This window comes from Ovis canadensis, chromosome 10, assembly GCF_042477335.2.
Source record: "Ovis canadensis isolate MfBH-ARS-UI-01 breed Bighorn chromosome 10, ARS-UI_OviCan_v2, whole genome shotgun sequence".
Taxonomy (NCBI): Eukaryota; Metazoa; Chordata; class Mammalia; order Artiodactyla; family Bovidae; genus Ovis; species Ovis canadensis.
Genome location: NC_091254.1, coordinates 99,605,205 through 99,621,043, shown reverse-complemented (window position 1 = coordinate 99,621,043; position 15,839 = coordinate 99,605,205). Strand labels below are relative to the sequence as shown.

At 55.5% G+C, this 15,839-nt stretch overlaps 1 protein-coding gene across 2 annotated transcripts in view; it reads left to right on the top strand.

Moving 5' to 3' along the window:
• Positions 1 to 6,059: 6,059 nt before the first annotated feature.
• Positions 6,060 to 15,839, top strand: part of TUBGCP3 (tubulin gamma complex component 3) — a 33,216-nt gene continuing 23,436 nt past the window's right edge. Inside the window, exons 1-5 of one of the 2 annotated variants that reach the window (XM_069602457.1) lie at positions 6,060 to 6,280; positions 10,961 to 11,068; positions 12,548 to 12,615; positions 14,046 to 14,123; positions 15,382 to 15,599. In XM_069602457.1, coding sequence (XP_069458558.1) covers positions 6,205 to 6,280; positions 10,961 to 11,068; positions 12,548 to 12,615; positions 14,046 to 14,123; positions 15,382 to 15,599 — 548 coding nt within the window. In that variant the 5' untranslated portion in view covers positions 6,060 to 6,204. The remainder of the gene's footprint in view (positions 6,281 to 10,960; positions 11,069 to 12,547; positions 12,616 to 14,045; positions 14,124 to 15,381; positions 15,600 to 15,839) is intronic. The other variant, XM_069602458.1, reaches the window with a different exon arrangement.

Below are 15,839 nucleotides of genomic sequence, written 5' to 3'. Positions count from 1 at the left end.
ACGTGCTCACGAAAGACAGGCGCTGGCCTTTGCCCTATTTCTGTCGTCACGTCCGCTCCGGAGGGCAAGCAGGAGGCTGATTGTAAATGCTTCAGCTGGAGCCCACCCACCTCTTGACTCAGAAAATGCTGATAGCTCTAAGTATCCAACCTGAAGTCCACTTGGTGCCCCAACAACTGCAGATGGGAATCCAGCCTGGAGCCCATCTCTCCCCTAAGTCAAGCCTACTGACGGTGCCTGGGGCGATGGAATAGGGCGGAGGGCAAGGAGGGACATGCCGGGCGCACCGTCGCCTTCGACCTGGCCCGAGAGGCGTGTCCGGTCCCCAACCCTGGAGGCAGGTTCCAGGTCTCAAAGACCAGTGGCCAGCGCCCCGTGCCGACCTCAGGCCAGACCCTGCAGGCGTGGCCCCAGCTCCGAGGACAGCCTCTCCACTGCACACCTCCACCTTCCTCACGCCTCACAACGGCTCTTCTTAGACTTGGGGAATCTTGAAAAAGTTGTTCAAACCTTCTACCAACAGAATCAACGTATCCCCAGTCACCCCCAGACAACAGAGCGAGCAGTTGACCAGATGGGAATGAACTGGGATGTTCACATTGGTAAACGCACGGTCAAATGGGTAGAGATGAGGGCAGGATGGAATTTTGCATCCAAATAAGGATGTTTCATCCCTATTCGGAGAAGGCAATGGCACCCCACTCCAGTACTCTTCCCTGGAAAATCCCATCTATGGAGGAGCCTGGTGGGCTGCAGTTCTGGGGTCGCGAAGAGTCAGACATGACTGAACGACTTCACTTTCACCTTTCACTTTCATGCATTGGAGAAGGAAATGGCAACCCACTCCAGTGTTCTTGCCTGGAGAATCCCAGGGATGGGGGAGCCTGGTGGGCTGCCGTCTATGGGGTCACACAGAGTCGGACGTGACTGAAGTGCCTTAGCAGCAGCAGCAGCAGCAGCAGCAGCAGCAGCAGCATCCCTGTTATGAAAAGTCATTTATTTTCTTTTACAAGTGTTTTAAAATTAATTTAAAATATGTTTAAAATCAAAGAAGCAACATTCCAGTTGAACACCATATTAAAAAAACGTGATATGCTTCAAACACTGTAAATACAGAGAAAGAAGATCAAAGAACGCAGGCAAAAACTATGCTGGAAAACAGGGTGGGTGGAGGGTTTCTGCTTCCCAAGCTGGGCTGAGAAGGAAAGTTAGGACTCAGGCCTGGTGGTGTGTACAGCAAAGGTGTCAGGTGTCAGCCTTTGAAAACCGAGGCCAATTCTTTCGACGTGTGAGAAGAAGCATAACACACTCACAAAACAAGAAAACAGAATGGACAGTGGCTCAAAAGACTTCTTGACTTCTAAAGTGATTTATCCGTTGACTCACAAGGGCTGGATGACAAGTTCCTGAGATACGTGCGTCTTCAAAGCTTAACTGGAGTTTCTCTCTGTTGATCTGATGTCAGAACAGCAGATCATTATGGTCTCGAAAAAGAAGAGTGAATATTAATTGAAAAGTTCACTGGAATTTGAAAGCCTGTTCACTAGTTGCAGTCAGTCAGTCACTAACAATTTTTATAATGATGGAGTTGGGTACCAAAAGCTCGGGAATCACAAAGCTTTCCTTGGAGGTGGCTTCAATGCGTTTTTCCAACCATGTCAAATGTGACGTGGAAGATAGGAAATGAGAGAATTTTAAATCTGGCCCGGGTCAAGGGGAAGGAAGAGCAAGCACCTTGTCACATGGCGATGAAGGGAAGGTGAGAAGCCAGGCGTGGAAACTGTCTCCCATGGGACTCAGCCTCAGATGAAGGGAGAAACGCAGCGGCTTATGGCCACGGAATCCACCGTCTTCTCGCAACATCCATCACCCCAAAGCACTGGGCTAACATAGACTTTGGACTTCAGTTAGCAATAACGTGTCCACGTTGCTCCATTAATCGTACACCGCCCTAACGCGGGTAGTAGGGCTTATTGACGGTGCAGGGGATAAGAATCCACCTGCCAACGCAGGGGACGTGGGCTCGATCCACAGTCTGGGAAGACGCCACACGCCTTGGAAGGACCAAGCCCTCGTGTGGCAAGCACTGTGGCAGCCCTGCTCTGGAGCCCGCCTGCCACGCCCGTGTGCTGTAGCCGCTGAGGTCTTTGCCCCTGGAGCCTGTGCTCCGCGGCAAGGGAAGGCCCTGCAGTGAGGAGCGGCACCATCCGCCACAACGAGAGAGGAGCCCACGCTGAGCAACAAGGGTCCGGCACAGCCCCAAACGACCAAATTAAGAAGGTTCGTAACAGGGGAGACTGTGTGCCCGGGCGGATGGGGGCGTGAGCGCTTCTGTGCCATCTACTCAGTTTTCTCTAAGTCCAAAAGGACACTAAAACCCACTGTCTACTTGTTATTTTTTAAGAACTCACAGCCACGTGGGAATGTCACAGGGCCACAGCAGTCGCCTGAGAGGGCTCCCGGGGCCAAGGCTGGAACCGTCTGAGCAGGAAGATGGGTGATGACGAGCACCCACAAGTGCATAGCGATGGAAGCGCGTCGTTGAATGAACGAACAAGTACGGGCGAATAAACTAATCTGCACGCAGAAGAAATTTAAAGAATCTGCGTGAATATTCCACGCCGAGGGGAGGGGACCACAGCGCCCTCCTCCCTGCAGCCGGGCTGCACGGTGACGGCCTCCCAAAGAGCAAGAGCAAGAAAGAGAGAAGCAACCAACGCTGCCAAGGGCAGCCGACCGAGGTCACAGCGGCAGGGAGACGCCCAGATGCACTGCAGCCTTCGCGAGCTGCGGTTAGGACTGTGCCTCGCCTCTGCGGACTTAGCGCATTTATGTCTAAGCCATTTGTGACCAATTCTGGCTTCAACATACCTTCTTGAAACGTTTTCTCATTCCTCCTGTTCTGTGTTCACTTTTCTTTCCTATTTTTAATCGATGATTTGTTTTTTTACTGTTCTATATTCTACTGTATCATCTGTCTAGAGCGAGGGAAAGAGCTTGAGTTATTCCAAGGGACTGGCTCGCATGAGTGTGGGGCTGGTGAGTCCACAGTCTGCAGGGTGGGCTGCAGGCTGGGGAACCAGAGAAGAGTTGGTGCTGCAGCTTGAGTCTGAAGGCCGCCTGCTGGCAGACTCCCACCTTCTTGAGAAGGGTCAGACTTTTGTTCTACTCCGGCCTTCAACTGATCAGGTGTGGCCCACTCACACCATTTCCTCAAAGGCCACTATTTCCATGTAAATCTCATCCCCCAAACGCTCTCTCAGAAACACCTAGAACAGTGTCTGACCACATGTCTGGGCACCACGGCCCAGTCAAGGTGACATGAAACCCATGCTCACAGCATAAAGATCCTGGTGGGGCTGCCACTTGCACCAAGTGGGCGCCCAACTCTGGGCTTAGCTTGGGCTGCAGTGCCACGCTCTCAGCTCACCTGGTGAGCCACGGCTTTTCGCCGGAGCCTGCCCTTTCTGGGACCTCAGCTGACAGTCTGCAGCCGCCCTGCACGGGGGCACACACTCTCCCGGCTCCCGTTGTGCGGTGGGCCTGGAACAGCCCTGGTGAGACCACGGGTGCACGTGTCTCCCTAGAGACATCGCTTCTTCAGGAGCGAGTGCTTGCCAATTTGTGGTCCATCTCTGGTTGATCCCATGTGCCATGTCTTGGTTCATTTGGGCAATTTCATCCAGTTTCACACTTTTTAAAAAATTTTGGTGGAAAATGAGGTACTTACATCCTCACCCGTCACGTCTGTAAGCCCCACTGGCCCCACGTATTCTGCAGGCCTGTCCTCAGGCACACACGCAGTCACGGGTGCGTCTTCCCAACGAACTGGCCCTTTCAGCAGCACGAGACGCCCCACTCTGCCTCGGACACTCCTTGTCTCCAAGTGTATTCTACCTGACGTTAATGTGACCACTCCAGCCTCGCTACACTCGCTGTTCCCATGGTATATCTTTTCTCTGCTCATTTACTGCCAACCAATGTACGTGACTGCAGCCATGAAATTAAAAGATGCTTAGCCCTTGAAAGAAAAGTTATGACCAACCTAGACAGCATATTCAAAAGCAGAGACATTACTTTGCCGACTAAGGTCTGTCTAGTCAAGGCTACGGTTTTTCCAGTGGTCATGTATGGATGTGAGAGTTGGACTGTGAAGAAGGCTGAGTGCCGAAGAATTGATGCTTTTGAACTGTGGTGTTGGAGAAGACTCTCGAGAGTCCCTTGGACTGCAAGGAGATCCAACCAGTCCATTCTGAAGGAGATCAGCCCTGGGATTTCTTTGGAAGGAATGATGCTAAAGCTGAAACTCCAGTACTTTGGCCACCTCATGCGAAGAGTTGACTCATTGGAAAAGACTCTGATGCTGGGAGGGATTGGAGGCGGGAGGAGAAGGGGACGACAGAGGATGAGACGGCTGGATGGCATCATGGACTCGATGGACGTGAGTCTGAGTGAACTCCGGGAGTTGGTGATGGACAGGGAGGCCTGGCGTGCTGCGATTCATGGGGTCGCCGAGAGTCGGACAGGACTGAGCGACTGCACTGAGCTGAGCTGAATGCACGTCTCTGTATTAAATCGGTCCTCACGTGACCTGTGATTAAGCCCTGCTCTTTTCCTTCGCTCATTCTGCCGACCTCGGCCTTCTGACAGCATGTTTCATCCACCATCACGCTTGCTGCAGCCATTACTGTGGGCAGGCTGGATTTACGAACAGTTCCGAAAGTCTGCTTTCTGTTTTCCTCTATGGTTTTTGTTTGTCCACTCTTTCATCCCTTCTTCTGGATAATTCGAGTCATTTTGAATTCTGCTTTATTTGCCACTGAGAAGAGCCATCCTGGTTCTTTAGCAAATCGAGGAAAGGCCAGACTCTGCACACACACGGGGACGGGATCCTGCTGTGTTGAGGAAGGTTCAGGCTGTTTGGGTTTTCACGTTTTACTCAAACATTTCCACCCCAAATCTCAGGGTCCACTTCTTCTTAATTAGCAAGCCATCCTTAATAGGAGAGACTCGGTAGGCCTGTGTATTCAACTCACATCATAATTTACAACTCAAACAATCAGGATCCGAGTCTGGTCCTCAGTTCTGATGACTCTGCAGGTACAGAATAAGAGACTTCTTCTCCGGCTGTTACTGGGCTCTCTGGTTCTGTCCACACCTACGCCTCTAGCTAGAAATGCAAGGGCCCCAGCTTTCCGCAGCACAGTCCACACCACGCGGTCTCTCTGCAGCCATCACCGCAGCAGTCAACCCCCATCACCGTGGCTGCTGAAATCCCCCCTGTCTTGTCATCCGTAGGTCTCTGTCCCAAGAAGCCACACGGTCATATAAGCCTTTTCGGTGGTCCAAAGGCCCGCCCCGTCTCCCACTGCTGTGTGATTAGTTGTCTGGGGCTGAGGGCGTTGCTGTTGTTGTTCAATAGCTAAGTCTTGTCTGACTCAGTGTTGGAGCCTCAGCTGGGGGTGGGGAGGAGCCAACACCGCTCTTAAGAGGAGCCAGAAAGGACTGATGCCGAAGCTGCGATACTCTGACCGCCCGATGCGAAGAACTGACTCATTTGAAAGGCCCCTGATGCTGGGAAAGATTGAAGGCAGGAGGAGAAGGGGACGACAGAGGCTGAGATGGTCGGATGGCATCACGACTCAACGGACAGGGGTCAAGCTCCGGGGGCTGGTGGTGGACAGGGGGGCCTGGCGTGCTGCGGTCCATGGGTCGCAGGGCCGACACGACTGAGCGACCGAAAAATAACGAGACACTGGGGCAGGTGCGGATGCTCCGCCAGTGCAGACAATCCTAACACCCTCGTGCTTCCATAAGCGGGCTTCTTCCACCCCAAATGAAAGCGGAGCCCACGCCCTTGTAAAATCGGCGAGCCCCGTGAAGGCGCTCCCGGGCGCCCAGCGCTCCCTGCAGGCTCAGGCTCTCTGCCGGGCGCGTCTGGGGGCGTCTGAGCGCCCTGGGCGTGAGCGGCTGCCACGCCTGGGGCCGGAACTCTTCTGCCGTGGCCGCAGTGCTCGGGGGGAACTCTGAGGCCTGCGCCCCCGCGGCCCCGCGCGCCCGGAAGAAGCGGGGCATTGTGGGAGGGGCGCGCGTTTCGGCGGGTTCCGTTAAAATGGCGCCCTTCTTGCCGGCGCTGCCCGCGGGGCCTTAGCCGGTGGGGGAGCCGGGAGCCCGCGGGGCCGGCGCGGGCAGCCCCGGGCGAGGATGGCCACCCCGGACCAGAAGTCGCCCAACGTCCTGCTGCAGAGCCTGTGCTGCCGGATCCTGGGCAGGAGCGAAGGTAGCGGCGCTGCGGGCGGCTGCCAGGCGCCCCCGGGCCCTCAGGGTCGGGGCGGCCGCGGGAGGGGCCGGGCCGGGCTGAGTCACGGCGGCCGCGGGCGAGGAGCGGGCCCCGGGGGACGCGGGCGAGGAGCGGGCCCCCGCGGGGCGTCGCTGCCCGTCGTCTCGGCGCGCGCGGCGGCAGGGGGCGGCGCGGCGGCCTTGCGAGGGCGCTGCGGGCGCTGGAGGCGGCGTTGTCGTCCCCCGGGCACCACGGTGCGGGCAAGAGTCTGCGGGTTTCCGCCGGGCACCACGGTGCGGGCAAGAGTCTGCGGGTTTCCGCCGGGCACCACGGTGCGGGCAAGAGTCTGCGGGTTTCCGCCGGGCACCACGGTGCGGGCAAGAGTCTGCGGGTTTCCGCCGGGCACCACGGTGCGGGCAAGAGTCTGCGGGTTTTGCAGGGAGACTTGGAGCTACCCAGAGGCGGTGGGCCGGCGCCTGTGCTCCCGCGCAGCCTGCCTGGCGAAAGATGGCTGTTTCGGTTCAGCCCGTGAAGTGGCCCTGGCTCCACGCGGGTCTCGCTCCAGTGTCCGCTCGGGTCCTCTGAGAAGCCTGGGCTTCCCCCGCCTGCAGGCTCTGCGCGAGGTGCCGCTGGCGCAAAGCGGGAGACAGGGCCTCCTGCTTGCTGCTGACCGCGCAGGGGAGCCGGCAGAATCAGCGCGCTCTCAGTGTTGAGCAGTGGCGTGTCTGCGGAAAAAGCGCGCGGGGCAGGGGGCTGTGGAGGGAACGCAGACCCGAGTGCAGACAGCGGGGTCCCCGGCACCCCGGGGCCAAGGTCTCGAGGCGGGTGGGGGGCCTGGCTGTCTTCGTCGTTTGCCTCCAGCGCTTCCCGCGCTCGGAGTTGCCTTTCTGATTTGACATCCGGATCTTCCAGACCTGAGGATACCCGTAGACGCCAGGGAACTGAACTTGGTGGTCAGGACTCAGGCGTGTTTCATTGGGGTTTGCTTTAAAGCAGCGGGCCCTCAGTTGTCCTTGAGTGAAGCCGCACGGTCCTGAGTTACCGTGGTCACAGCTGGACTCTCTGAAGACGTTCACAGTGCCCATCGCGTTTCTCAGAATACTTTTTTTTTAAACATCTGAGGATCCTGTCGATTGACTTAGCTTCACCCATTCTAGGAGGCTGAAAAACTTCTTTTCAGAAAGTTGTGCACTACCCTCTCATTTAGAATTTTGTCTAAATTAAGAGTAAATAGGCTCCTGTACACCTTAAACTTACAGAGTGATATATGTCAGTTACATTTCTACAAAATTACAAGGAAAAAAAAGTAAATAACTTATGAGATCCTCTCATAATAAAATGTAAAAGTCACTAAAATGATGCTCTCTTTCCCCTGTTCTGGACAACTAGGATTGCCAAACAATTGTATTCACGTTTCCAAATTGTGCTTCTGTTCCCTGAAGAATTTATGTCTTTCATAGCGTCCCTTGTTCTGCTTTCTTCTGCCTTATGAGGAAAGAAGCAGTGCTAATTGCTGCCTTTACAGTGTTTGAGATTTTAAAGGAATTTCATTAGTGGGTGTTCTGTTTGTTCACTAACTAGAACATTTGATTAACTACTTCATTTTCTAGTGATGTTACAAACAACTGGCCTTATGCTTTTATGATTTATTGCTTTTCTAAGACTATGAAATTAAAGCTGTAGACACTTGTTACTTTTTATGTGAGCTTCATATGAATTCCTTTTTCATAAAGTATTTTTAAAAATTTGTAGTTGTACTCAGCAGACCTTCAGAAACCAAGCCCTGAGCTCTAATGGTGCTTGATGTTTTTATAAAGTTAGTGTAACCATTATTGCCCACCTTTTCCTGCTTGTAACACTTGTGGGTTTGCTGGAAACACCCAGTGCCAGCCAGTGACAGGGGACGTCTCAGCACCCCTGAGCCTCCCCTGGAGAACATTTTACTTATTATGACATCTTTGGGTAGTATTTCTGTCTTTGGAAACATTGTCCTTGACGTTACATCGCTTCACCTCTGCCAGAGGCAACATTCCTTTCCTTACTTTGTAGCCCTGTTTCTAGTCGGAGATTAAGGAGACGCGCAGGAGTTTGTTAGGTTGAGTGTTTCGTGCAAATGCTTAGGTGGGGCTACAGTCCCCTGCACAGTGTGGCCGGACGATGACCTGACCTGGAAGCCCTGTGTGAGGGTCGCGGGAGCCCCCGTGCGGGCAGGGATGGGTGTCTTGGTAGCTCATGGGCCGCAAGTGGTGTTGCTGTGGGTTTTGTGATTTTTGAAGATGGTGAAGAGCTCTCGATGAAGTTCCAAATAAAGAATAGTCTTACTCTTGGGGAAATGAATGTCTATTAGATATACATTAAAACTTGTCATGTATTATTAAAATGTTCACTAAGTGTTGATTAATGGGTATGTTACTTTTTAAAGGTTTAGTCTTCACTTGAAAATTGTACTTAATGGGCTCGTTGTTATTTTAAAGGAATTAGTATTTAAATAGTCTTGGTTTACATTTCTAATACAGTATAGATAGATGTGACCCCATAAAGAAAAACTCCCAGGGGCCTCAGTCTTAGATGTGTAAAGGGGACTTAAGATCGGGAAGCTTGAGAACCACCAACCTAGAGCAGTGTTTTGGTTTTGTTTTTGAGTGTTGCTTTTCAGCTGGCTGTGTGGTCAGAGTGGCCTGTGACCCCTGAGAAGCTGATGCACCGCTGCTGCTCTGGGGAGAGGAGCTGGTGGCCAGACAGTGGCGGAGGGGTGGCCTCCCCGTGTCCGCCGGTGGCCTTTCCACCGCAAACCCTCTCAGTGTGGCGCTGGCTCTGAGTCCGTGCGCCCCGTCTGCTGAGACCGTGGTGTCTGGCACACAGGCATTCTGACCTGCATCTGGGCTGGGGATTGGTTTAAGAAAAAGCTGATGGATTTTCCAAGTATTTTATCATTAGCAGGAAAGACAGACTGGAAGTGTGGCTGGCGGACAGACGGAAACTGCAGCGTGGCTGCGGAGGTGGGAGGGACATGAGAGACTCATGGACACGTGGAGAGGGTGTGGAGATGAGGGTGTGCTTCTGGCACCGAGGAGGCCTGGATTTGTGGCTGGAGAAAATTCAGACGCTTGTAAAACTCTTAGACTGGGGATTTTTGTCTGACGTCCCTGAGCATGCTGTTAATGGACTGTTGTTTGCAGAGCTCAGGATCCTGGCAGTCTAAAAATAATTTTTAACTAAAATAGGTACACAGCTCTCCTTTTAAATATGTGATTTCAGTGACCCTTTTAATATTTATAAAATTAAAGTATTCTTGTGTAGGAAAATGTTTGCGTGTGGAGCAGCATGAGGAAGGAGATCCCCCTCGAGCCCCGTGAGCCCACGGGAGCACTCCGTGTTCCTCCCTTGGGCTCTTCCCTCCACGTGTCTCACCGTGTCAGTACCAGCGTTGTGCGTGCCGGTGTCCGAGGAAGACGCTGTGCGTGTGTGTGTGTGCGTGCGCGCTGCTGTGGGGAGCGGGGCAGCGGTCTGGGAGCTGGGGGAGGTCAAGGATCTCAGTGGGCCTGAGCGGGTCCTCGCTGGTGCTGTGAGCCGGGCTCTGCTCAGACCGCCGTGCCTGGGGGGGCGTTCGCTCCAGGGGCAGGAGGAGCAGGCGTCTGCTCCTCAGGATGCTGCGACGGGCCGGAGGCTGTGGCGTGGTCGTGGAGGGACATGCTGGGAGAAGCCGGGTCAGCAGGTGAGGGAGAGAGCAAATGAGCCAAGGCGGCGGTGGCCAGGCCCTCTCGCCCCGCGTGTCGTAGATCCGTGCTCGTGTGACAGCCGGGATGCCTCAGCACTGCCGTGCCGCTGTACCCGCTTGGCCTCGGGCCGCGTGCGGTCCGTCAGCGCGCCTTACGGCCGCCTTGGTCAGCCACAGAGAACGCAGCGAGCCTGCTGCGACGGCCGGGTGCCAGCCGGCGAGAGCGAGCCTGTCTGCAGTGCCCGCCGCTCCTTCCGTCGTCCTCCAGCTCCCCCGCTCCCGCCTCCCCTCCCGGGTCCAGCCGACAGTGAGACTCGGCCAACAGCAGGGTTTACTGATCCGCCTGGTTTCCTTTGCTCTCGTAGCTTTATGCCTTCAATCTCCCTTTTCCTAAGTTTAGTGGGGCGTCTGAAGGGCGTGGCGACACGCGTCTGTGTTTAAGCCGCCCTCTTTATCTGGAATGGCACATGTGGTCAAAAGTTACTGCCCCTGTTGGCAGCTTGTGGCCACTCCTGGTGTGTGTGTGTGTGTGTGCGCGCACACGTGAGTAAGCCCTGAGTACCGTGGTGTGCGTGAATGTATGTGTGCGTGCGTGTGTAAGCCCTGCTCCGCAGGTACCGTGGTGTGTGTGTGTGTGTGTGTGTGTGTGCACGCGTGTGAGTGACCCCTGCTCCGCAGGTACTGTGGTGTGGCTGGGACTCTGCCTGCTCCTTAGGATTATCTGTCCAGTTGGTTTTCTGGCTCCGAGAGCTTCCAGGCTTGGTGGCCCGCCGCTGTCTTTGCCCATAAAACACTCCTTTTTGTCCTTCATCCTGTTGCCCTGTGGCCCTTCGGTCCACTCCGGTAGGACCTGGGGCAGGTGGGAGGTGGCTGCCCAGCGGCTGTCTCGAAGAAGCGGGAGCGTCAGGCGATCACCGCCGAGCCTGATTGGCCGTAACTCGCACCCTCTGCTTACCTTCCAGCCGACGTGGCCCAGCAGTTCCAGTATGCCGTGCGTGTCATTGGCAGCAACTTCGCCCCAACTGTGGAAAGAGATGAATTTCTGGTAGCTGAGAAAATCAAGAAGGAGCGTACGTATTTTCCTTCAGCATCACCTTGCGCTGCGTTGTCAGCCTTGTCAGAGCCTGAGAGTGTGCACGTGCGCCCAGGCCTGTGTCTGTCTCTGTAGCTCTGTGCGCGCACGGTGACGCAGGGACGGCTCAGTTCTTTCACTGGAACAGGGGAGGGGGTGGTTTTAAATACTGTTTCAACAGCACAGCTTGGGATAAGAATGTGAGGAAGATGAGAAGACTTGGTATCACGTGCTGCCTCTCTTGCGATTCACGGTTTTAATCCTACGCGCCTTTTGAGCAGGTAACCTAGCATGTTATCTTGGCAGTTAAACAGCCGTGTGAGTTGAGTGCTGCGTCTGTTGATTGTCGCCATCCAGGATTCCAGTGCTTTGCAACTTCCTGTTGAGCGTTTTCTGAGATGGTACCGAAGCTCTCCTACACCTTGTCGCCTTAGAGAAGAAAGCTGTCCGTGTGTTAGCGCCTGGTTAGGAATGGGTCTCTGCCTGTGTGTTCTCGGAGAGGCTTTGAGCACCGGGACCCCCTGTGAGAGCTGTTCCCGTCCTGCTCAGAGGGTCATCCTCTCTGGTCGCCAGGCCCCCTTTCCTGATAGCTCCCGGGCCTCAGGAGCGGGTCCCCGCCGCCCGGGACGCAGCCTTGGCCAGTGCGTCCTCCCTGCGGGCCTGGCTGTTGCAGGCGGTAGCGATGCCTCCTAGGAGGAGGCTCCCACGGCACGGTCTCTACCCGCCCCGGCTGTCGCGTTCTTAACTATGATAATATTGGCTGGCGTCTGCGTGGATGTCCTGTTTCAGAGCTGGGTGCTGTGGCAGCTGGGGGTGGGGTGAGGCCCTGGCTCATGAGCGACTGGGCCTGGCGGGGGCTTGGTGAGCCGTGCAGGACTGAGGTGGTTCAGTTCTTGGGGTGTTCTAGCATGTAGGTGTATTGAGGTGGGGGTGGTAGGTCGTCTGTCCTGCTGTAAACCCGTACTTTCCCTTCTTGTCTGTAAAACTGAACCTGAGGCCATTGTAGCGCCTTCTTGGTCTCTGATGCTTAGCACCTTTTGGATCACTAGTGAGGACCCCAGTACTGGGTGTGTTCACAGACTGTTTGCTTTGCAGTGCACAAATCCAGGCCCCTGGTGGGCATGTTACACGCGCTGGGAGCAGCTAAAGATGGTCTGTCTTCAGAGTTAGAGGCCGGGCAGCCGTGCTGTCGAGGGGGTCCTGAGGGTCTGTTTTCAGGAAGGAAATTGATGGGGTTTTCAGAGATTCTGTTACTTCAGCTAATGTTCACGGGAATTCTTTGATTCCAGCCTGATTGTGTTCATGTTTTACAAATATCAGTGTTTTGATGACTTGATGAAATTCATGGAATGGAGTGACTGGTGGTTCTGACTCTTCAGCTCAGGAGCCCCTGCAGAGGCCAGTTACCTGTGGCTGTGGGGAGAGTGTCGTAGGAGCGCGCTGTGTGTCACTAACACGCTCCTCTCCGGCCTTGCAGTGACCCGGCAGAGACGAGAGGCGGACGCGGCGCTGTTCTCAGAGCTCCACAGGAAGCTGCACTCGCAGGTACGTGCGGAGCCCGTGGGGCGGCTGCTCTGCACGCTGCGCTCCGTCGTGTGGGGCCCCGAGCGCGTCCAGCGCTGCCAGGCGCGGGCCCACAGGCCCCTCTGCCCCGTCTCCCGTGCCCGCACGATGAGCGCGGCCTTGTTTGCGGACCGTTTTGGCTCCTCAGTGCGGTTGGGTGGACTTGGATTCATTGCTCTGAGTCTGTCTTTCCGCCTCTGATAATATACGTGAAGTTATGAAACAGGAACTGTTCTGTGTGGCCGTGTTTAGGCAGACAGTCTCAAACTGCTGCGCCACTTGTTTTTCCTGAATTTTTCTCTATTTTTAAAAGCAGCTCCGTCTCAGGAGTCATACCCCAAGGTGCTCATAGGCCTTACAGGACTGCAGTGTGAGAGACCTGGGTTCGATCCCTGGGTTGGGAAGATCCCCTGGAGAAGGGAGCAGCTCACCCACTCCAGTATTCTGGCCTGGAGACTCCCACGGACTGCATAGTCCATGGGGTTGCAGAGGGTCAGACACGACTGAGCAGCTTTCCCCTTCAGGACCCTGAACGGGAGACTGGTCGGTGACAGCTGTTGTGGCTGCTCGCACTGGCCCCTCTGTGATCACACATTGAGGCGGTTTGATCGGAACGGTTGCTTTCCACAGTTCAGTTTGGAACCCTGCATGCTTATTCCTGAAGTAGTCCTGTGTTAAACAGTAGCCAGCTTCCTGGGGCTCAGGGCGTGGCTGAAGGCGGATGGGCGGTGTCAGGGAGCCGTGCGCCCGCTCCTTCTTGTTGCTGAAACGTCTGGTTCTTGGAAACTGCAGCTGCGGTTGCTGTTCCGTCCTCTCTCCTGCCCATCAGGGCCTCTGATCAGCGTGTCCGTGGAAACGAACGGGATCTCTGTGACAACCGTGCACGAACCCTGGGGGGACTGCTGCCTTCTGAATGTTTCAGGACCTGGGTTTCCCAGGAGTGCCTGATGCCAAGACCCACATCTTAGACTTTAGAACTATTTTCTTTTTGTCTGATATTCTTTTGTTATGGCGTAAGTCAGGCTTCCGTGGGGGAGGCATTCACACAGTTCATGATGGCACTGTTCTGAGAATCACCGCTTGGGAAGCCGGCTATTGAGAGGGTTGTTTCAGGGACGACATGCCGTGCGTCGGGGATAGGGTAATCTGAAAGCTTGAGCGCTTCGGGCCTTGGGGCGAGCTTCCAGGGGTTGAAGGCTCCCAGGGGCTTGGGCTCTGAGCGCGCTCTCGCCTGCTGCTGGGGCACTGTGGCCGCGCCTGAAAGCGGGTGTGCTCGGGTGCCATGTCGCCACGTTGCCGCGTGGGTTTTAAGATGCACTTCCATTTTGGGAAATCAGGATAACTTAGGAGAGGGGATGGTGAAACTGCGGGGTAGCACAGAGTTTTTCTTCTGACGTTTTCTTTCTCAACAGGGAGTTTTGAAAAATAAGTGGTCGATTCTCTACCTCTTGCTAAGCCTCAGTGAAGATCCGCGCAGGCAGCCCAGCAAGGTGAGGCTGTTTTCACATCGCGGCGCCGCCCCAAGGCACGGTGTTGTGTCGGGATAGCTACGCCAAGTGCTGAGAGGAATTGGCTTCTGTACTCAAGAAAACAATATTAGAAAAGCAAAAAGCTTGCTCTCTGGGCGGCCATGAGGGTCGAGGGTCTTTTCCCTCTGCCTTTAAGGGCGTTTTCAGTCATTGCGCTGTGTCCCCTTACGGCGTCTTTGCGGATCACGTTACAGCGTTGCTTCAGACACCACCTCTGGCCAGCAGAGCGGAGCTGCTGCTGCTCAGGTTTCTGCTGTGCACAGTCGCTGTGAGCCTGGCTTCATTGTTCTTTGAGTCAGAAGAGCTTCTAGGGTTTTCTTTTCAGATGCCACGATGAGCATTAATTACTGTTATTTCCTGAAAAGCTCGTTGTCTGCGGGCTCAGGTTTTGACTCATGCAGTGTTTGAAGGTGCGACTGGGCAGCTGCCCGAGTCCCCGAGGGTCTGGTGTAATGAGGTGCCCCACCCCAGAAGTCTGAGAGCTTAGGCGGTTGGAGAGCGTGCGTGAAGGAGTCAGATTTACCTTGAAAGCCACAGTCTTGAGTAACGAGCCTTCTTTCCTTATATAACAACGCCAGACTTTTAAAGCTATTTGAGTAATTATTTCCCTTTTACTTTGCTTAGCTTCTGAGTAGAGTGTTTAGTTATCAGACCATGTGGGAGTCTTGGGATTCAGAAAGCTTTCTAAAACTTTCATTGGCTCGAGCATACTTCAGAAATCGGCTGATTTATCGTTCACTGAGCTCAGCACATCTTTGAGCTTCGCAGGTGCCGCGCTTGCCTGCTTTTCTGTAAGTGGAGGGCTTGTGGCAGCTGCGCCTTGTCGGGTGGTGGCTGCCATTTCAAGCGGGAAGGCGTTTAAGGTGTGCGTGTTGCTCTAGAGGCCTGCTGCTCTGCCCGCTCAGCAGACGGGCGGCGTGTGCAGGGCCCGCTCAGCAGACGGGCGGCGTGCGCAGGGCCCGCTCAGCAGACGGGCAGCGTGCGCAGGGCCCGCTCAGCAGACGGGCAGCGTGCGCAGGGCCCGCAGGCGCGCTGGGAAGGCGGACGCTCGTGTGGCCTGCTCTGCCGTTTGCTTCCCGGAGCTGGTCTGGACTTTCTGAGGTCTGCCTGTGCCACTCTGGGCACAAAAACGCAGCTGAAGAGAGACGGAGTGTGAGCTGTCTGTCGGCTGGGGACTCGTGTGATTCTGTAGCTGCATTTGCAATGCGCTTATTTTCAGGTCTCCAGCTACGCCACGCTGTTCGCTCAAGCGCTACCACGCGATGCCCACTCCACGCCCTACTACTACGCCCGGCCTCAGACCCTGCCGCTGAACTACCAGGAGCGCAGCGCCCCGTCGGCCCAGAGCTCGGGCAGCCTGGGGAGCAGTGGCATCAGCAGCATCGGTGTGCACACCCTCAACGGCCCGACCCCGCCGCCCCCGTCCCTGCTGCCGGGGTAAGCCGGCGCTCGCGCGGGTCCCCCGCGGTGGAGGCGGGCGCGGCCTTGCTCTCAGTCCAGCATTCAGTCTTCAGAGCCTCGTGCGTGTCCGGGGTGTCTCGGCCCTGGGTCTGACGTGCTCTGGTGGGAGTCAGCTGTCTAAGCACACCCTCCGGGTCGCTCCCGTCTGCGTTGACCGTTGGGTCGGCTGCCTCCTGACCTGGTAACGCAGCTGCTGCGGCAGGGCCGGCTCGCGGG